A 22,095-nucleotide genomic window follows, 5' to 3' on the forward strand; every position below is an offset into this window, starting at 1 on the left:
GCTCAATAAATGTTGCCTGGACTAGAGGATACCCACCAGACAGATAATTAAAACTAAGGTTCAGAGAAGGTGGCTGATTTACCCATGATCACCAGGTAGAGGTAAGGCCAGGACAAGAGTATCAGCATCCTGCTCCCCAGCCTCTGAGCTTCCCACAGGGAGGCCACTATGCCCTGGACACCCAAGTCCTGAGCCCATGAATGAGGACCAGGGGCTACTGGATCCTCTTAGCACCCCAGGGACCATTCTCAGTGTGTGCTTGAGTCAGGTCTGACATGACAGCCCACCCCAGAAAACCCCCTGAATCCCACCAAAGAGATATGGAACTCCTCAGAAATGGAGAAGGCAGGGAGGGTCTGGGGACTCCCAGAAAGAAAAGCATTTTGGTAACCGCCTAGAGTCTGGATTAGCCTTCAGGGCAAGGGTCTGATGGGTAACAGTGAGAGCCTTTTGGGGCTAGATCCCTTTGCAGAAACTTACAACAAATGTAAGTCACAAAGAGTATCAACCAAACCTTCTAGATTTTGTCATCAACACAGACCCTGATTGAAGGGAAATGCCCTGTGTCTACAAGAGAAGGCTAAGTATCCCAAGAACTGTCTCTTCCAACAGAGCAGGAGGGAAGCCCCCTCCCCCAGACACCAGGGAACAGCAGTAGCAAGGCACAGGCAGGCAGTGGAGTATGGGGACAAGGAGGGACAAAGGGGGATAAGGGCCCTGAGGCTGTGGGAGGAGGTGGTGGGAGTGCGGGGGGCTCTGACTCACCAGGCTATGCATGATGCGCACGCCATCTGGGTTCACCGTCAGCGCCTCCTTGTACAGCTGCTTGGCCTCCTCCAGGCTGCCCTTCACCTCAGCCAGCCGGCCCCGCATATAGAGTACTGAGTGAGAAGTGGGGAAGAGTCCCGCTGCCTCCTGGATGCAGAAACCTGCTTCCTTGAGGTGCTGCTGCTCCATGAACAGCTCAGCTGCAAAACCAGAAGGGCAGTGGGAGGTGTGAGTGGTGGGGAGTCAGAGGCATCCTGACCCCCTCCCTGCATCCTCAGAGCCGGGGAACCAGTCTTAGGTGACAAACTCTATCCCACCGAATCACAGCATGGGACACACTGACTATGGGATGTAGTGGGAACACTAGGTAACGGTTTCTGAGTGCTTCCTCTGTGTCAGGCACCTTGCTAAGTGCCAGTCAATGGCACCAAGATCGTCCCAGTTAATGCTCACAAAAACCCTGTAGAACAAGCGTTTTTTTTTTTTTTTTTTTTGAGACAGGGTCTCCTTTGTCACCCAGGCTGGAGTGCACTGGTATGACCACAGCTTACTGTAGCCTTTTTTTTTTTTTTTTTTAATTAATTTATTTAGAAACAGAGTTTCCCTCTGTTGTCCAGGCTGCAGTGCAGTGGCACGATCTCAGCTCACTGTAACCTCTGCCCCCTGGGTTCAAGTGATTTTCCTGTCTCAGCCTCCTGAGTAACTGGGGTTACAGGCATGCACCACCATGCCTGGCTAGTTTTCGTATTTTTGGTAGAGGGGCTCAGGCTGGTCTCGAACTCCTGGCCTCAAGTGATCTGCCCACCTTAGCCTCCCAAAGTGCTAGGATTACAAGCGTGAGCCACCGTGCCTGGCCTCACTGCAGCCTTGACCTCTTGGGCTCAAGCAATCCTCCTACCTCAGTCTCCCGAGTAGCTGGGACTACAGACATGTGCCAACATGCCCAGCTAATTTTTGTATTTTTTTTGTAGAGATGGGGTTTTGCCATGTTGCCCAGGCTGGTCTTGAACTCCTGGGCTCAAGAGATCCTCCCACCTCAGTCTCCCAAAGTGCTGGGATTATAGGCATGAGCCACCGCACCCCGCACAAGTACTTTTATTACCCCACTTTAGAGGAGCAAAAACTGGGCACAGAGGGGTCAAGGCATGGGACTAAGGCCACAGTGGGAGTAAGTCGTGAAGCCAGGGTTTGCACTGGGCTGTCTGACTTCAAAACCTCACGTGGGGACATGGCGTCCCCTGAGCTAAGAGCTTGCTCGGGTGACTCCAGACTCTTTTTCAGTATTCCTTCACTTTGTTCATTGCATGTCCAGGGAGAAGGGGATGGAAGCAGACCAGGGAGCTCTCTTTGGGCCCCTTGGTCTCCCAGGCAGGGGCTGACTGAAGATGGGCGTGTGCTCAGAGCCAGGGAGAACCAAATGACCCCGCCAAGGATGGGGTGGAAGGATGAGGGAGAAGAAGGTCAGGGGCAAAAGAGGGCACAAACCAGGCAGTGTCGGTAACAGCTACAGAAACCACCCCTGCGCTGATGGAGAGCTGATGGGCCAAGCCCCGGGTTTGGGAAACATTTTCTCATTAATCCTGACAGCAAGTCTTGGAAGCAGGCAGGTGCTATCATAATCCATACTTAAAAAATGCAGGTAGCTGGGCACCGTGGCTCACGCCTGTAGTCCCAACACTTTGGGAGGCCAAGGCGGGTAGATCACGAGGTGAGGAGTTCAAGACCAGCCTGGCCAGGATGGTGAAACTCCGTCTCTAGTAAAAATACAAAAAAATTAGCTGGGCATGGTGGCGGGTGCCTGTGGTCCCAGGTACTCGGGAGGCTGAGGCAGAGAGTTGATTGAATCTGGGAGGCGGAGGTTGTGGTGAGCTGAGATCGCGCCACTGTGCACCAGCCTGGGCGACAGAGCGAGACTCCATCTCAATAAAAAAAAAAAAAGCAGGCTTAGGAGGTGAGGACCCCACCCCATTCCCTCACTGAGAAAGGGCAAAGCCAGGGCTAGACTCCCCAGCAGTTCTGTGGCCTCCCTCCAAAGCAGACACACACCCCTTTGGGCCAGCAGGCAGGGGAGGATCTGTCCCACAACCAGAGGAGTAGGAAATGGGGCAGTTTCTCCAACCCAGGCAGCCCACACAAACACACATTTCAGACCCACATGGCACAGGCACACCCCACAGCAGGCACTTTAGAAGACGCGGCTCTTCGGCCTCACTGGGCACTCAGGCTTTGTCCAAAGCAGCCCCCGGGCTTGGCTGCCCACTCCTGGGGCTGAGCCTATGCTGACGGCACAGAAGGATCAAGACACAGATGGGGAATGCAGAAGGGCCAGCAGAGTCTGACTTGTGGTTTTGCCAAGAACTCTGCCTAGCAAAAGCTGACAGCTGAGGTTACCCTAGTTCAGATTATGTCTGGGGTGGGATAGAGAACAGATATGCCCAAGGGAAGCTCCCAGAAAGAGCTGGAGAAACCAAGCCCAGACATTCCCTCTTCCTGTCCCAATAGGCAGCAGGAGAGTCCTAACTAAAACCTTGACTGCAACACAGGCACTGGGGTACTTGGCACAAGCATTACCTAAGGTTCATTGTGCAACCCGAGTAGGTTGCCACATCCTAAAATACAATACTTTCTGAGTGAGAGGACTCTTTTTCTCTAGTGGAGATGAGAACTTGGGAGGATCACAGAATTAAACACAGAGAAGCCAGGCTTCCTGGATATGGGAGAGAAATGTGGGCTCTAGTCCCTGGGGACAGCCTGAAATGGAGATTCCCAAGGCAGAGAGCAGAGGAAATGGGGGCTTTGAACCCAGGGGCAGATGGCTGGTGGGGGGAAGGGGTCAAAGATTTGGTTCTCTCAGCCTCAGCTCTCCCTCTCTGCTTTGCTGTTGAGCTGCTGCTGGGGCATCTGAACAGGCTGCCCTCATAACTGAGTGCTTAACATACAACTATTGAGTACTGACTACGTGCCTGGTCTCCCCACAAAGAGGAGAAAGAGTGGGGACAGGGGTGGGAGCAGCTGAGCCACTAAACCACTTCAGAGACCGGGACAGTAGAATGACAAGTGCCACATCTGAGTGTTATGGGCACTCAAGAGGGGCCAGGTCGGTGCTGTTGGCGTGGTCAGGGAAGTCTTCCTGAGGGAGGTGGCATTGGAGCTGGAGCCTGAAGGCTGCAGCGGCCTTTGGACTAAGAGGACAAGGAAGGTGGGCTGGGCTCCACTGTGGCAGAATCCCCCAGGGTCACGAGAGAGGAGAAGCGGAAGGAAGTGTGTGGGTGTGACTTTTGCAGGGTGGCCGCTTCCTCCATCGCCAGAAGCTCAGTTTAGCTGAGGGCCCAGGAGTCAAGCTCCCCACTCCCCTGGTCTACTTGGCCCTGGCACAGCTCATTAAGCTGTTTACAACTTGCTGCCCTGTCTCCAGAGGCTGCCCCTGGTCCTTCCCTTGGGGACCCCTCATAGTGTATTCACGTCAACAGATTTTAATTAGAGGGTACCCCACATAATCCCAATCCCTCTTGCCTTGGGGCCCTGGGTCTTCCAGAGGCCAGGCCTTGCTGGGCTGGCCATACACCAGAGAGCATGTCCTGAAGAACCGTTAGGGCTGCTCCACTGATGGGCTCCATCCCCAGTTAGACAGGAAACCAGAAGACACAGACCAGAGCCCGAGCAGGGAGGCCTCCTGAGGGCTTCTGGCAGCCTGGCAGACAGTGCCCAGCAGGGCCAGCCTCCAGGGTAGGCCTCTGACCTGCACACAGGCCCAAAGGTCTGGGGTGACAATGCACCGCGCCTTGCTAGTCTGTGTCCCTGAGCAGATGCCTTCGGCTCCTGCTCGACGCTTTGCCAGCCGTGGTCAGATAGCTGCAGTAGCCCTGGGGCGCCGCATCCACCCACGGCCCTGATCCTTCCCAGCCTGGCCCTGGCTGCCAGGACCCAGTGGTGCCCACACCCATCCCAGCATCCCCTGGCCAGGGCACCACATTTTCCTTGAATTTTCATTGTCGAGGTCATCATCCAGCACGCGGGGCCTTGCTGCACCCTCAGCGTCAAGGGGTCCCTCCATTCCTTCACGCTGTCTTCCCCTTTCTGATTTTCCCTCTGCTCTCATCGTCGTCCTGCCTACCCCCTGACCTCTTATCTTGCTTGTCTGTCTCCGATTTTCCTCCTCTTCCCTCCATCTCTCTCCACCCCCCTCTCCTCTGTGCTTTCTCTCGGCAGGCTACAAATGGAAAACATCTGTTCCCTGGAGCTTTGCAAGAGGCCCTTTCATTATTTTTTTGAGGCATCCTAGTCTAACCCTGCACCCAGAGCTGGTTCCAGTCTTCCTGCCAAAGCCGAGGCTCTCCTACCCCGGGCAGGGGGATGGGCCCACTTTCCACGGGCTATTTCCACACCCCCCTTGCAGGGAGGGCCTTGCCCGCAGGCTGGCCCTGTGCTGATGAGCAGGGTACAGAGAGCCTGGGCCCACCCCTAAGGCCTCTTAGGGCCTCTCCAGGTGAGTGTGCTTCCTACAGAGACCCTCCCCCAGACTTCAGATAGGTGAGCCCCAGGGCGGGAGAGAAATAGGTTAGGCCCCCCAAAAGAATTCACCATGGCTAGCCTTGACCCTCAGTGGGGGCCGTTTGGGTGACCCAAAGGAAATAAGCATCAGACGCTCAGAGCATATGAATGCCCAGAAAAAGAAGGAAGGTGGAGAGAGGGCAACGGAGGAAGGACAGTGAAGGCCAAGGGGGCTCGAATGGAGATCGCCCAGGCCAACACAGGGAATCCAAAGGTCTCCAGGGAGTTCTCAGGTTGGTCTGAGACCCTCCATCCCTGGGACCCAGAGGGCACAAGGCAGTCAGGGGCTGCATGGGCCTGTCCTGAGAGTGGCCTCGCTGACTCAGGAAGCTGGGAGGAGGGAAGAAAAAGCTGGAGCCAGGGAAGAGGAGGACGTGGGAAGAAGGCACTGAATGAAGACAGGAAGGGGCAGGAAGGATGACAAAGAGTAGAGGAGCATGTAGGACCAAGGGTGAGCGCCAGCTTCTCCCTGGACTATGGCTTCATCATAAACACCTGCTTCAGCCACAGCGCTGGCAACCCCACCCCAGCTCCCCAAGTCTGCCCAGGAGACACCTGGGGTGGCCTCCAACTGCGGGCCAGGGCACCGGCACCAGACCACAGGAGTCTGGCATCAGGGAGCTGAGACTCAGGCCAGCTTCCCCTAAACCTAGAGAAAGCCCAGAGCTGCCCATGAGCCCTTGGACCTCCAGGGCAGGGGCACTCTCCCTACATGCGTCTCCTGCTCTGGCCCACTGTCAGCCCCCAGAGCCGTGACCTGGGATCATGGGGGTCATGGGGGATGAAGGGGTGGTTCTTGCTTTTAGGGAAAGCACCTCTCTCAACACTCAGATCCTGGAGCATCTATGGGACTCTGTGCCTCTCACACTCTCACACAGACCCACTGCCCAAGAGGCATTGCCCTGCAGCCCGTCTCTCAAGTGGGTACCATTCATCAGCTTCTCACACTGGACTCGAATTGGAAGGAGGCTTGAAGAAGGGAGGAGAGGAGGGCAAGAGTTGAGAGAGGAAGGCTATGACAGTCCCTTTGAATTCAACCAAAGAGTGAATTCACGATGGAACTTACTGCCAAACAGATTGGGATGCAATTTATCTTGAGCCAAACCAGGGGGATTAGCTCCTTCCAAAATGATCAAGGCATCTTTTTCCCTTCCTGCAAGTTTGCTGCAGCTGGTGGAGTCATTAGGCGGGGTTTGGCGGGGGGATGCTGATCGTATTCTTAGCCTGGGTCAGGTGGGGGAGGCGGTTTAGGGAGATCATTGCCCTGGTGATCTCGTCCTGGCAGCCCTCCATTCAACAGGTGCTTGGTAGATGCTTGCTAGTGATGATGGCAGCCAGGGGAGGGGAGAGGGCTCAGGGGGTGCAAATTACCCTGGAATTCTCTCATGCTCAGAATGAAAGAGCTAGGACACCTTCTCATGTTCCTTTCCTGGCTGTGGCAGTTGTGCACCAGTCACCAGTGTATTCTCCCCTTCTTCTAGCAGGATAGATCCCCTGACTTTTTTTTTTTTTTAGACAGGGTCTCACTCCCATTGCCCAGGCTGGCATGCAGTGGCACAGTCTCAGTTCACTGCAGCCTCGACTTCCTAGGCTCAAGTGATCCTCCCACCTCAGCCTCCAGAGTAGCTGGGACTACAGGCATGCACCACCATGCCCAGATAATTTTTTTGTATTTTTAGTAGAGATGGGGTTTTACCATGTTGCCTGGGTTGGTCTTAAACTCCTGGGCTCAAGTCATCTGCCTGCCTTGGCCTCCCAAAGTGCTCGGATTACGGGCATGAGCCACCGCGCCCGGCCTGATCCCCTGACTTTTAATGGGACACCCGGAATAATGACATCTGCCAGAGCCCTCTGCAGTTAGGGGCAGTCAAATAACTAAGCTCTGGCCAATGGATCATGAGGGGAGGTGATGTGTGCCAATTCCAGGACATGTCCTTATAGGGAAGGGGGTGCCTTTCTTCCTTGTAAATCATTTGCCTTGGAATGTGAATGTGGCAGAGAGTCATCCTGGACCACATGGACGACAGTGATACCCTAGGGACAGAAGAGTCGCTGTCCCAGTCAAGGCTGTCATCTGTAAACTGTTACATGAGAAAGAAATAAGCACCCACCTTGTGCAAGACACTGCTATTTTGGATCTGCTACATGCACCCAAACTGGTCTCCTAATACTACACTGCCTGACTCTGATGCAGAGCCACATTCAAAGCATTCAGATGCTGTTCTCGGAGTTCTCTTCTGTGGAGTGAATATCTAAGATAATGATCAAAGAAGAAAGGCTCATGTGCGAATGACTGAAGGGCATGTGTTTCTCTTGACATTCCCAAGTCTAATTACTGGCTTCAGGAGGGCCTTTAACCTTACTTGGAGTTATCAGCACATGTTAACATCCCTAGTATAAAGCAATATACAACCTGAGAACTGCAAGCAAGCTTGTGATGATGGTAGTAAACAAACAAGACAAATCAGGCCGGGCGCAGTGGCTCACGCCTGTAATCCCAGCACTTTGGTGGGCCACAGTAGGCAGATCACCTGAGGTGAGGAGTTCGAAACCAGTGTGGCCAACATGGTGAAACCCTGTCTGTACTAAAAATACAAAAAAAATTAGCCGGGCACAGTGGCACACACCTGTAGTCCCAGCTACTCAGGAGACTGAGGTGGGAGAATCACTTGAACCTGGGAGGTGGAGGTTGCAGTGAGCTAGACTGCACCACTGCACTCCAGCCTGGGCCACAGAGTGAGACTCTGCCTCAAAAAACCAACCAACCGACCAAACAAACAAAAAAACCCCACCAAAAACCCGCCCACCAAAACCAAGGCAAATCATTCAAACAAAGGCCTGGGAGCTCTGGTACAGGCAACCCACAACTGCAGAATCTGATCACTGTGTTATGCTGCACTCCTTAAAGCTGGTGAAGCCCCCATCATGGGTGTGAATCTGTGGGGGCTGGGGCTCCATGCGGCCCCTTGGAAGTTGGAAGTCATTATTTTAGAAGTCATTAGAATCTTAGAAGACGAAGGGAACCTTTGCCTAAGGCGAGGCCTTGTTTATTATTCCTCTGGATTTTTCAACATCCCTCTTCCTACTTAAGACCCAACAAGCTGACTGTGGAGCAAGTGCAGCCTCCGCCCACCCCCAGCACCCGAAGGGACCCTGAGATGCTAACTGGGACAGTTTCTGCATTGTTTAACTGCTCCCATGTCTAGCCTTCCTGTGAATCCTATCCAGTGTTTTTTGCAGATTCAGAACCTACAGTGGGGAGAGTGGGGGCATACTGCATACTAATGTGTCCGTATGTGAGGAACATGCAGTGGGAAACCTTAGATTCTCAGCTAACAAGCATATTCTGACTCTGACTTACCAAATCCCCACGTCCCAGTAACAGATCATCAACTTTCGGTTTCTTCTCCAACTCCCCCTGGGGACAACAGCACACCCCCATGATGGGGAAGGAGCAGAGAGGAGGGTAATCAGAGAAAATGCAAGAGGTGCTCCTGGGCCCAGAACTTCACGTGGGCAGCTCTAGGCCAAGAGGGTGTGTTGGCCTGGGGTACTTTAGGGGTCCATTTAGCCTATCCTCCTCCTCTGTCTTCTGCTGCCATTTTATTTCATTCAGGCACTTGTCATCTTTGGCTTTGGCTCTCTCTCTTTCCACTCTGATCTACCTCTCACACCACTGTCAGGGTAAATTTTCAAAACTCTTGGCAGCGAGTCCCTCCCGGGCATTCATAAGCCGGTGTTAGGACACTCGCTGTCTGTGGGGCCATGCTGCCTCTTCCTCCACCATGACTGCCATGGACGAGACGGAAGCCAAACACCTTTTGCTGAGTACTTGTAATGGCCACCCTGACTGTGTCACACATTGGCTCATTTCAGATCAGGGCTAGCCAGCTGTGGGCCGCTTTCAGAACCCAGGTCTGTGGAACTCTGGAGCCAGGCTTCCTACAGCCTGCCTCCCCAACGCTGGCTGGCCTTCAGACTCCTGGTGGCAATGGTATCACTTAGTTACCAAGAGGGACCGTCACCTGAATGGCAACCTCAAAGTTCCCAGTCTTTTCTCCACCTTCAATGAATTCTACCCCCAGCCCTCTCTTTCTTGGGGCCTCCACACCTCCCCTGTCTGAGCTCTCCAGGGTTTGAAGCCTGTTTTTGAGATTGAGACAACAGTCCATCTGTGTGGCCTTTCAGGACCTCCAATCCTCTCACGTTTGGGCTTGCTGCCAGGGAAGCACTCCCAGGCAGGAAGGCAGACACCATCTCCACTGGGCAGAGAAGGAGACCCACAGCCAGAGGCGAGGACTCTGTAACCTGTGTGGGCCTAGCAAGGAGTCCCCACCTCCCCACACTCCCTTCTCCAGGACATGGCTCTGAGAGCATGGGTGGCCTGCAGACGGGCTGTGTGTGTCACTGGTACCAGGGCACTCACCAGCCTGCAGCCAGATCTGTTCCAGCGTGGTCCACAGCTGCACGGGGCCCTGCTTCAGGACCGAAGAGGGCATAGTCAGCTCTGACATGGCCTCCTCCAGCCGGGAGGCTGCGATGGACGAAGCCCGCCGGGAGCCTGCAGAGCAAGAGGGCACGAGCTGAGCAGTGGTCAGAGGTCCACACGTTGCAGGCCCCAGGAGCAGTCATTGCCCAGCACCATGGGGAGACAGGGCACCCTGAATCAGGGTAGGGTGATGTGGCTGGGCAGCCAGAAAGCAGCTCACAGACCCACTAGGGAGGGCCCACTATGTCCTTTCACCCACAGCTGGGGAGGGGAGCTCTTTGGGGGAAAATGAGGCAGAGATCCCACTAGGAATCTATTCCTAGGAAAACAATAATGTCAGCAAAGATGCTCTTTACGTGAACACAACAGAAATGACCTCAGTGTCCAACAATAGGGATTGATTAAAAATAAGTGGGGGTATAATCATCTCAGACTCTGCGGTCATTAAAATAACAAAATACAAATACAGATATCAATGTAGAAAGATGTTCACACTATATAGTTAGGTGAAAACAAGCAAGTTACAAAAGAATAGGACCACATTTTTATAAAAAAGAAATATGGGGATTGAAAAAAGTCTGAAAGGCCATTTATTAAGGTCTAGTGGTGAAATTAGGAATGATTTTTCTTTTCTTCCCTTGGCTATTTTCACTCTCTGTTTTCACAAGTGCATATTCTCATTTGTTTGTAGAAAGGTCCCCATTCAAGGCTGTGCTGCGAAGGACTGGATAGCAGCTCAAGTCAGAACACTGCCCTCTGGAAAACCTCTCCCAGTGGCAGTTCTGGGTGACATGGGCTGCGGTTCAGGATATATAAGCTGTTGACATTTATAATTCCCATGCAGGTGAAATGTGAGCACTTTCTCTCTCTCTGTCACAGACGCAATAAAGGCTCCAATAAACTCAGGAGACCTCAGGGCAAACCACGGATGACTTCAGTTTATGAGACAAGTGTACGTGGAGTCCTAATAACTTTGTTCATGATTCTTCCCTCTTTAATTGCAAGGGAGCTACCATTCCCCCCTCCCTTAACCATTCCCTCCTGGGAGACAGAAGCTCTGCATACAGCTATACACCCCCGAGATGTGCCTCTAAAGTTGGGTGCTAGGTTTGGCTTCTGAAATCAACTCTGTCACTTGACAACAAAGGTGCAAGGCTTTGTCCACAGAAAGGCTCACGTCCACAGAAGTGAAAAAACTGAGCAATTCCACTAAATACAACTCCACTCACACTTTCTTTCCCATGACTAATTCTTGTGTTTTTGATGAAGGTGTTTTGCTTTAAGCAGGTCCTCAGTTAAAAAATGTAAGTCTGCAGTTCCTGAACTCATTTGAATTTCACAAGCCATGGGTTTCAGGATGAGTTTTTCCAGGAAAGAGTCTGCTTTCAGCTTAGAATTGTAAAGAGCTCGGTCCATTCCTTTCTATTTGACTTGATCTGCCAAGGACATTAGGTGGACTGTGGCCTCTGGCTTGAGCCTAAGGGGAAACGGTTTCTGTGCTCCACAGCCACCTTTCCAGCCAGGCTCCTCTTTCTTCACCCCCATGCAGGAGGCAGGGTTCCTTCCCTGCTCACTGCCCACTGTGGGACCAGCAGCCAGCCCCTACCCAGAGCCAAGATCAGCCCTAGAAGTTGCCCGAGCTGGCAAGGAGCCAGTGGTGGGCTTGGCCCGGCCGGGAGGTGCCCCTCTCCGTGTTGGTGCTCTCAAGCTGGGAGCGTGAGCTGTGGGTCCATGCACACAGCTGCCCAAGGAGCTCGTTCTTACCAGAGTCTGCATCATGGGCATCAGGCAAAGTCAGGTGCATGCCACTCTGCTTCTTCACGGTGAGGCCCTCACCGAAGCTGCCATCCTTTTCCAGGCCTCTGGAAGGCAAAAGAGGGCCAGGGTCCGGTTAAGGTAGAGGGCTAGCGTCACAGGGCCCGGTGAGGTAGAGGGCTAGCGTCACAGGGACTAGCAGGGAGAATGGGACAGCCTCACTCCAGGCAGGCTCTGGGGCTGTGGGTTCAGGCCCAAAGACAGAGCTGATGTCACCAACATCACTAGAGAGGCAGGAGGGATCAACATGAGTCGCATGCCACACAGGCTGAGACCTGGAAACTCTCCCACACTCCCTACTATCTTCTCTGAAGTCGGTAAGGCCAGAAGCTCCTCAGGCCAGGGGGAGCAACATCCAGCAGAGTGCCAGGTAGAGAGTGGGGACTGTGGACTGACTGCCAAGGAAAGCCTGGTCTTCACAGGGCACTAGAAGTGCTCCAACCCCCAAACCCCTGTGGAAAAAGGGCCCGGATGTCACCCCCTGCCTCAGGCTTCCATTCCTTGGGCTGCCAGCGGGTCCCCAGAGGAGCCAGCAGAGGCCCCTGGGGTGGCAGATTAAACAGTCATGGAGATCCCATCTTGTCCCCCAACCCTTGTCCCCAATTTCCCAGATCCCTGCTGCTATACTGCTGGCGGGGGAGGGGTTCCTCTTTTCACAGAGTGGGGGATGGGGGGAGCCAGGAAATAGCCTCCAGCTTAAGCCCGCCATGGCCATCCTGGGGCACAAACAGCCCCAGCCAGTGCATTCCCACTGCCGAGGAAGCCCACAACCTTTGACTCTGTCGACTGGGGAAACTTACAGAATAGAAGCAGAAGGCACAGAAGAGGAGGCAGGCCAAGCCTGGGCAAGAAGGTTTCTTTCCTTCAGAGAAGCACCAAGATGATGATCCCACAATGAATACCAGGGGTGTCCTTGCCATCCTAACTTAGGCTCACCCTGGCTTTAACTTAGGCCTGGGAATTTTAGTGGGCATCAGAGGAAACCATCTATAAAACCACAATGGCTCAGGGCTGGCTCCCTTCCTCTCCCACCCCTTCCCATTCCCAGGAGGCACAAAGTGTGGTGCAAAAAAGCCAGAGACAGGCCAGGCATGGAGGCTCATGCCCATAATCCCAGCACTTTGGGAGGCTGAGGCAGGAGGATCACCTGAGGCTAAGAGTTCAACAACAGCTTGGATAACACAGTGTGACCCCATCTCTACAAAAAATGCTTAAATTAACCAGACATGGTGGTAGGCGCCTGTAGTCCCGGCTATCTGGGAGGCTGAGGCAGGAGGATTGCTTAAGCCCAGGGGATAGAGGCTGCAGTGAGCTGTGATCGTGCCACTGCACTCCAGCCTGGGCAACAGGGCGAGACCCTGTCTCAAAAAAACAAAAATAATACAAAACAAAAAAGCCGGAAACACTAGGTTGGAATCATGGGCCACCTTTCTCAGCTTTGTGACCCTTGGCAATGCTACTTGACCTTTCTAAGTCTTAGGTTTCTCATCTTGAAAATGGTCGTTGAGAATGTCCATCACACAAGGTGGTCGTGGGGAGTAAATGAGACAACGTGAGCAGATCCTGGTGCAGGGCTGGGTGCAGCTTCCCATCCTACTCTTTCTCCCATCCCGTGAAGGGGCCTTTCCTAGGGCTCCACAAAGAGTCCATCTCCAGGACTATGCTTGGTTCTAGGCCAATGTACAGCATGGTCCCTACCTTGAAGAACCTTACAGCCCAGATGGGGAGAAGGGACCATTCAAGTTGAGCAGTTAGCAAAAACCCACATGAGAGGGTTGAATGAAGCATTTTAGAGGCTGGGTGGTTGGTGGCTCCATGAAGGAGGGGCATATGGACAGAGCCTGAGGGGCAATTAGAACATGAGACCAGCAGTGTGGGGCTGGCCCAGGCAGAGCAGAGGAAGCAGGTCAGGGAGTTCAGTGGAAGGTGCGGCTGATAGTGAAGATCTGCTAGGCCAGACCTGCAGGCTGTGGTCTTAATCCTTGGCTACCCCAAACTAGATTTTACCCCCAGTGTAGGACAGGGCTATCTGGACCAGAAGCCTGGATCCAATATCCTCCTGGCTTTCCCAGGAGATAGGGAGGATTCTTTTCTAAACTTGGGGCCACAGATCAGAAACCAGGGCTTGTAAAATCTAGTTTGGGGCAGCCAAGGAGAGGTGCTTAGGGGCTTCCCATTGTGACAAGCCCCAGCCCTGCAGTTCTGCTGCTCCAAGGGAGGCACAGGCCAGGTCTTCAATGCTGGGAGACGAGGCTGCAACTCAGAGGGGTCCCACCACGACTGACCACTTGGAGGAAGAGACAAGCAGCCATCCAGATAAGGATGCAGGAACAGAGTGGCCAGCTTCGGGGCAACCGCCTTGCAGGAGGGGAGCCTGGTTGTGCACCTGCTTGTGTGGCCACAGCCAGTGAGTAGGAGAACAAGGCCAATGGAATGCAGGTCCCTTCACCCAGAGTGTGGCCCTTGGCCTCATGCATCCAGCTGCCAGGTGGCTTCACATTCTCATTCTGAAAAGTCCGTCAACCCCAGAGCCTCCTTCCGGCAGCTTCCGCCTACTGGTCCTACTCTGCCCTGGTCTCCCAGGCCTGCAAAGTGAGGGCTGACTCTGCCCAAGGTGTTTTACTCCGTCTGATTACCCTCCTTTGTAAATTTCACTGTTAACAGACGTTCCTCTGGGGAGTCTGGAAGCCTTCTGGGCTCCCAGAGTCTCTGTGAAAACACAAATACACACCAGACTGGGGTCCCCTGAGGCCTCAGGGAGATGACACAGCCAGCTATCCCAAAGAAGGACAAGAGGATCAGGAAAAGGCAGGGCTCCTGACCTGTAGGAGGCCCTCTTTCCCTTTGGGCCGCATAGGCTAAGCCTAGGCATCCCGTTGGGTTTGAGCAAAGACTTTCTGCAGATTCAGCCTGGACAAGAGTGCCCCGCTCTGGCGCATGAAAGACTCAGATCCCAGGCCAGGGTCTCCAGCAGGAGACAGGAGGCATGAAGACCGTGGGTGACTAGGGAAGAAGGGGTGGGGCCCTTCAGGACTCCACCTCCTCCTCCTCTTCTAGACTCCAAATAGAATGAGGAAAGAAGTGACAGGCTCCATAGGCTGGAACTCAGGAGACCCAGGTTCAAGTCCCAGCACTACCACTTACCAGGCAAGTGATTCTGGAAAGCTATATATAAAGTCTCTGTGTCTGAGTTTCCTCACTGGGCTGGGAATAAAATCTGATAATGCATAAGCTATAAGCAGCTGAGGTATAAGATAAAGGAACAAGCCCAGCACCCCAGCTCCAGTGCTCGAGAATGATTTCTCTTCCTTCTTACCACTCTGAACCTCAATGTCCTATGTAGGGTCTCTATGTACTTCATAGAGGACTGTCAGGAGGTTCAAATTGGACTACAGATGTGAAAAGCTCTGTGGGCAGGAAGTTCCACGCTCTCATTCAAAAGACTCACTCTCCTCCCCATCTTGACAGGCATGGTGGCCACCCAGCTGTGGACTGTTGCCCTGGCAACCACCCTCTGGTAACCCAAGAGACAATGACGGCCACTCACCCCAGCTGGGAGAAGCTGTACAGGGTCTGCCACAGCCGCAGCATTTGTCTGCAGGTCACGAGGGCTTCCTCTGGGCCTTTCAGCACCTGCTCCAGCTTCACCTTGGTGAACATCAAGCTGTGGGGAGGGAGAGCGGCCATCAGCACACCCCAGCAAGGGCCCACTTTCACCTGGGGATCCTGCCCCACCAGGGCAGCCCCACATGCCCACCTCCCCAGCTCGCAGAAGGCAGAGTGTCATGAGGGCAGCAGCCTCTGCCATGCCCCTGGACCGCTTGCTTTCTCTCTGTGCCTCAGTTTCTCCCCATCTTGGCTGCCAAAGCATGAAGCACTCCATGAAGCATTGTCAGTGCCCACACTGCTGATGCCCCGTGTCCCCTGACCATGTGCCATCCTGCCCATCTCTGAAGCACTGTCCTGTGAGTCCTGGTCTTGCTCGGTTTGCTCTTCCTACCCACATCCTCCGCTAAGCAACACCCTGTGCCTACTGAACGTGGGACCAGGCTTACACTCACATTCCCCACAGGGCCCAGCATGGGACCTTGGATAAGAGACCCGTCCAGACAGTGACTTAGAATCCGTGAGTGAAGGTAAAGCAAGGAACTGGCAAGGAGGTCTCCTAAGGACAGAGCTTCGCTTCCCACCTTGCCAGCCACAATAGTATAGGTGCCCAAGCAACACCTCCTAAGTGGAACTGCAAAGTTTGCTTCCTGACCCTGGAGATATTCAAAGAAGGCGGTGTTATGCTTTATCAAAGGATTCTTCCTTGGATTTCCCAAAATAGCCAGCTCCCCTTATATAATCCATAGGATTAAAGTGACGTGAAATCCTTTTCAATCACCATTTAGGGACAGTTACTGTGCAATGAGAGCAAGCAACTTCAGAATTTCTTTCGACCTGAAAACCTGAAGTCCTCTGAGGTAAGACCAGTGTGGGGAGTGGCCCTTAGAATGGCTGAGAAGAAGAGCTGGTCCCACCTGGAGGCAGGACCTCAGAGGGGGTGGCTGGCTCCCTCCCTCTGCCCTGGACATAGCAGGCACAGCCAGAATGCTTCTCACAGGCCAGTCATGACACTTGCTTACCATGAGCTGGGGTGGAGCCCTGGAGGCCCTGCTGTGACTGGTGTTGGCCCTTCAGATGGTGGGGAGGTCTGGGGGTTCTGGAGGGGTCCAGGCAGTGGCTATACAGCAACCAGTATGGAAGTCCAGCCATATTTTCACCCTGGTACTGCCAGCAGTACCAGCACACACCAGCTGCCTGGGCAGCCTGCGGAGAGTTTGAACCACCGAGCGCCAGACAGCAGCACCTCCCGCTTCTCACCAGTGGTGAGTAGTGAGGCCCTTTCTTCTCAATATCACTGATGAGCAAGACCACGGTACTGTCAGGCCCTGCACTTGATCACTGCCCGGTGGTTCTACCAGCCCACCTGAGGGTAGCACACAGGCCTGCTCCATCGGAGGGTCCCCACTCAGACTGCGAAGGCTGCAGGCGCCACCTGGCAAGGCCAGGCCTGCCCCTGGCAGCTGCCCCTCTGATCTTCTCTCTCAGTTGGGCCTCTGCCCTAAGACCTGGGCTCCCAGCTTCATGAAGCCCTCTGATGTCCTTACTCTCTGCCCATCTTTCCATACTTTGTCTCTTAGATTGCAACTTGGTAGAGAATGAAGAGGGTGGAATTTGCCCCAGGATTTTCAGAAGAGGGGATTTCTGGACAAGTATTTTTCTTCCTCACTGCATCCCCAAAATGCCTTTCCTGATCCTGCACACGGGTTGCCCCCCAGATACCACCTCTCTTCTTCATTTTCATCCATCCCAAGCCTGGCTTTAAATCCCACCTCTCCCAATTCTTAGGATGCCCTGCACCCATCTTGGAACATAACTAATGACCACCTGGCTTGCCTATCAGGTCCCAAGGGCAGAAACCGGGATCCCCCAGCATGGACTGCACGGACCTGAGTGCACAGCTGGCAGGACACAGCCCTGAGTAGGAATGACCCCAGTGGGCAACTGCTGGGGACAACTGGTCTTGCCACTGTACTCTCCTTCCCCAGGTTTGCAAAGGATCCAACACTCCATAAGTATCAGGGGCCTCTGCTTTCAGGAATATGAAGAAGAAAACACAATGGCTGCCTTCAAGACAATAAATAGAGCGCTATAAATGACACATTGCCCAGAGAATCAAGGGCTGTACTTTTGGATCAGACTCAGTGCAGGGGAAGAAACAGGAAAGGGGTCTTGCTGGAGCTGGTGTTTGGTGAAAAGCAGGGTGGAGTGGGATTTGGTTGGGAGTCAGGGAGAGAGAAGAGGCTCCAGTGTGGAGGGTGGGGCAGCTGGTTGAAGCAGCAGGTGTCAGTGAGGTGGGAAAGCCCCTCCCTCAGGCAGCCAAGTCCCCTGCGCTGGGTTGGTTCCTGGGGACAGCTCCCTGGGCAGGCCAGCCCTGCTGCATTCCCCGGGCCCTCTGCAGGCATCGCCTCTTCAGCACACTTCTCTCTGCCAGAGCCCCCTTCTCATTTTCTTCATCTTTGAGGGCCGGAATGGGTCTAGGGCAGACCCGACCACACCATGTGCCTGGCAAAGAAATGGCTGAAAACTGAGCTGGCATCACAGTAAGTTCTACCAAAGGCAGGCTGTACCTTTGCAGCTGCTGACATTCCATTAGCATGAGTGGCCCAGAATGGATTTTCTCAACCCGACCACATCCTTTCTGGGCTGGGGCAAGTGCTCCACCAGTCACTCTGGTCTGATCTTTCACTCCAGGATCCTGGGAGGATACAGATTTGCTCCTGAGATTTCCTCGGGCTCGCAGGTGAGCGCCGCCAGAGGGATTTTCTTCCGCAAAGAACCCTGCCCCGTGGTCCTCGCCTTCTGTGCCTCTGTATGGCCTTCACAGCCTTCCCACTCTGGCTCCACCCTCCCTTCCTGCCATCCTCCCCATGACCTTGGGCGCTGGTACACTGATCACATGGGTATTAGCAGCTCCCTGAGCCTCGGAACAGGCTCCCGGACTCATCCGTGCTGTGCTTTTGCTGTAGCCTCTGCTGAGATCACCCTTTCCCCTCTGACATTCAGCCAGCTCCTAACCAGATGTCGCCCTCTGGCTTTCTGTGTCCCCATGGGGGCTGTGCACACCCCCCTCTAAGACAGCCTTCCTGATGTCAGGATGTGGTTATCTGTGCCTCTGCTGGCTTGCCTCTAGTTCACTGCAGAACTTTCTCCCACTCCCAACAGGGATCAGCAAACAACTCCACTCCCTCAGAAGGAGCAACTCAGCTGCTCTTCTGACTAAGGAGCACAGGCCCCCTCTCCATCCTGTCCACTGCAACGGGTAGCTGCTGCCTGCTCACCCACCTATCAATGCTTAGCCCATTTCTTCAGGAAGCCTGGCGGAGCCCTGGCATGCTGTCAGGACTGGTGGGTGACATTCTGGGGCCCTCACAGCCAGGGGGTATCGAAGCTGTGGCCACAGCCTCATCAGAACGCTGTGACTCCTGGGGGAAGCTGGGGGGAGGCTGCTGGCAGTCGAGGCTGGGGATAGAGTAGGCAAGCCTGGGCTCCCCTTCCCTTTGCTTACCTGTCTTATAAACCAACTGAGCCTAAAACACCACTTGAATAAAGGATTCTGAGACGAAAAAAACGATTTCAATCCCACGGCTCCAGTCCTCCTCCAAGATGTCCCTATGTGACCATGCTGTCCTTCTCTGAATGTCTGGCACTGTGTTCCATTAGTACTTAATTACATTGTACATATATATATATATATATACACACACACACATATACTTGGGGCTCAGGACACACCACCCTAAAATATGACTGTTTGAGACCAGAATATGCCACCCCAAAATATACTTTGGCATATTTTGAGTTGGTTATTCCGAGAAACTGCAGACACAGAAGTAGCTCTGAAAAGCTGCCCTTTTATAAAAGAAATTTCCTTTTTTTTTTTTAAAGAGACAGGGTCTGGCTCTGCTGCCCAGGCAGAGCGCAGTGACGTGATCATAGCTCGTTGCAGCCTCGATCTCCTGGGCTCAAGCAATCTTCCTGCCTCAGCCACCTGAGTAGTTAGGACTAACAGGCATGGGCCACCACACCCAGCTAATTTTTTAATTCTTTGTTAGACGGGGTCTCACTATGTTGCCTAGGCTAGTCTCAAACTCCTGGGCTCAAATGATCCTCCTGCCTCAACCTCCCAAAGCATTGGGATTACAGGATGAGCCACACTGCCTGGCCTAGAAACTTCCATCTCTCAGGGAATTCTACATTAGTAAAAGTATCTATAAAGAAGAGGGCTGCTCTTGACAACTTTTATCACCTGAGAGATTTTTATCTGCATAACAAGAGGACCTTTATTCATCATCTCCTCTCTGTCACCCTCCTATAACTTGTCTCTACCACCCGCAGGAACCCCAATCCCCTTTTCCTTTCTATAGCTCCAGATGCTATTAAGCTTCAATCATCCCGTCTTTCTTCGAATCTCATACTTGGGACTTCCGTGCATATGTATGTAATTAAATACGTTTTTTTTCCCGTTAATCTGTCATTTCAATTTAATTTGTAGCCCAGTCAAAGCCCTCCTCCCTAGAAGGGTGGAGGGAAGCCATTTTCCCTTCCCCTACTATGTATATAATCTTTTTTTGCCACCTAGGCTTAAGAGTTTAATAATAAACTCATATCAAGCTTTTTTTTTTTGAGATGGAGTTTTGCTCTTGTTGCCCAGGCTGGAGTGCAATGGCACAATCTTGGCTCACTGCAACCTCTGCCTCCTGGGTTCAAGCAATTCTCCTGCCTCAGCCTCCTGAGCAGCTGAGGTTACAGGCATACGCCACCAGGCCTGGCTAATTTTTTGTATTTTAGTAGAGACGGAGTTTCTGCATGTTGGTCAGGCTGTTCTTGAACTCCTGACCTCAGGTGATCCACCCACCTTGGCTTCCCAAAGTGCTGGGATTACAGGCTTGAGCCACCGCGACTGGCATATCAAGCATTTTTAATGTCAGACATTCTAGAATCAGTGTGCAGCCAGCCCGGCCTACAGATGGTGAAACCACCGTTTATCTTGTCCTGTGCCTCATCGTGCGTCCCCACCTGGTCTGCAAGTGCCTGCAGGCAGGGCCCCGCTGCCCTCCCCCAGCGCCTGGCGCAGTGCTGAGCACAGAGTATCTGCCTAGTCCTGGAGCCTGTTACTTGATTCCCCATAGCTGCAGTGTGGGCCGGACTCCCACAGCTGACAAGCAGAGCACTGGCCAATTCCATTCCAAACTGTCCAGAAGCAAAGTTTTCCTCCCTGTGAAAGCAGGACCTGGGGAGGAACAGTGGGCTCCAGATGTGTAAGCTTCTGGCTCCTCCTGACTGGGGTGGGGGTGGAGGGCCTCCATCCCAGGGGACAGTCACTGGGCAAGGCCAAAAAGTATCACTGAGGAGAGTCTCTGTGATCGAAATGCCAGAATACCGAAATCCAGCAGCTTTCAACATTTATGCCCTCCGACAAGAGCCACTCCAGAAGAGCAATGCTCACAGTACTGTCCTCGAGCCCCACACTGTGTCGTTACTCAAAGTGAATACACACTGGCCCAGGAATCAGAAACCCAAGCCAAAGTCCAAACTCTGTGGTCACTGGGCATGTCACAGGTCCCACACCTGTACAACAGGAGTAAAGTCACCTGTCCCATGAACTTCCACCAGGCTGAACTGTGATGACCTCTAAGCAGCAGCTGCATTCAGCTCTCCAACACACAGGGAAGGGACTCCTGCTTTGAAGCCACAGGCCGGCCAGATCCCAAGAAGCAAGTTTCTAGGCCAGGTGCCTCTGAAGGCTCCCAGAAAGCCCCGAGCTTCTTGGTCTGTTCAACTAGGCCCTTCACTCCTAGGACCTAAGACATGCTTATGACAGGAAGATGATGGAAGGAGATGCATAAAGCTACAGGAACTGGGCTCTGGGCAAAGCATGCTCACTGTGACCCCTCTTGCAAGCATTTTCCTGTTTAAGCTGTGGAAGCTCATGTGAAGTAAACACTGAGGTCTTTTAAGGCCGAACGCCCTTGCCACACCATCGGCATCGAAGGATGATGTGAAAGTGAGTGTTCTCTCTGGGAAAGGGGAAGGAGCGTGGGTCAGTGTAAACACCCCATGAGCTTGGTCACACTGCTGGGGCTAGGGAAGGACGGCTGGGTCCTGAGATGTGCCCCATCCTTGGTACTCTCTGCAGCCCCATCCAGGCCATGTGGCACACAGGCCCTGGTCTGGGCGGGGAGCCCAGTGCAGACAGAAGCTCCCTCTTTATGTGCTTGTGCCCTCGTCAGGATGCTGCCAGAGCCTTCAGTAGACCACACTGGCCACCCCACACCCAGGCTCGGTGCTCCCTCACCCACCATCCTAACCACCGGGACCTGCTGACTCCCATGTCATCTGCAAGCATGATGCAGCACCCAGGGGCACAGAAAGGCACTCAGGTGACCTGACAGAGTCAGCCCCTGCTGAACCAGGGGATATCTCAGCCCACAGGGTCTGTATGTCTAGGGCAGCCCTGATTCTGTGGAGGAAGTCAGAGACCAGTGAGGTTGGTGTCTCTGTTTCCTGTTAGAAAATGGCTATGCCACAGGCCACCAGCTTTGCCAATCTCCCCAATCGCTCCAGCTCGGGCTGATGATGGAGGCTCCCAGGAGAATGGTGGCATCTGCTTCCTCTTCCTCCTTTTCTTCCTAGCCATGCCTCACCTGCACTCCTAGGGCAGGATCACACTGCTAATGATTTGTCAAAAGGATTAAGACTTGGACCTGTTCCCATGTGAGGCAAAGATAAACAATTTCTTCCCACTGCTCTAAAGAGATCTTAGGGTGAGACTCTTCAGAACTGAGTAAATATGGCTTTTCCAAAAACTTAAAAAAAAAAAAAAGTTATCTTGTAGATAGGGGATATTTTTGTGGTGTCTCTGG

The 22,095-nt window shown here is 53.4% G+C and overlaps 1 protein-coding gene across 9 annotated transcripts in view; it reads right to left on the reverse strand.

Annotated features, from left to right (window-relative positions):
- The window catches only part of TTC7A (tetratricopeptide repeat domain 7A), a 158,374-nt gene that overhangs the window by 13,811 nt on the left and 122,468 nt on the right, over positions 1-22,095 (reverse strand). For all 9 annotated transcript variants that reach the window (XM_063649404.1, XM_063649402.1, XM_054472956.2 and 6 more), the window contains 4 exons: positions 15,171-15,287; positions 11,573-11,670; positions 9,746-9,880; positions 766-968 (listed from right to left, as the gene is read on the reverse strand). In XM_063649404.1, the coding sequence (XP_063505474.1) occupies positions 766-968; positions 9,746-9,880; positions 11,573-11,670; positions 15,171-15,287 (553 nt within the window). The remainder of the gene's footprint in view (positions 1-765; positions 969-9,745; positions 9,881-11,572; positions 11,671-15,170; positions 15,288-22,095) is intronic.

Source organism: Pongo pygmaeus, chromosome 12 (assembly GCF_028885625.2).
Source record: "Pongo pygmaeus isolate AG05252 chromosome 12, NHGRI_mPonPyg2-v2.0_pri, whole genome shotgun sequence".
Taxonomy (NCBI): Eukaryota; Metazoa; Chordata; class Mammalia; order Primates; family Hominidae; genus Pongo; species Pongo pygmaeus.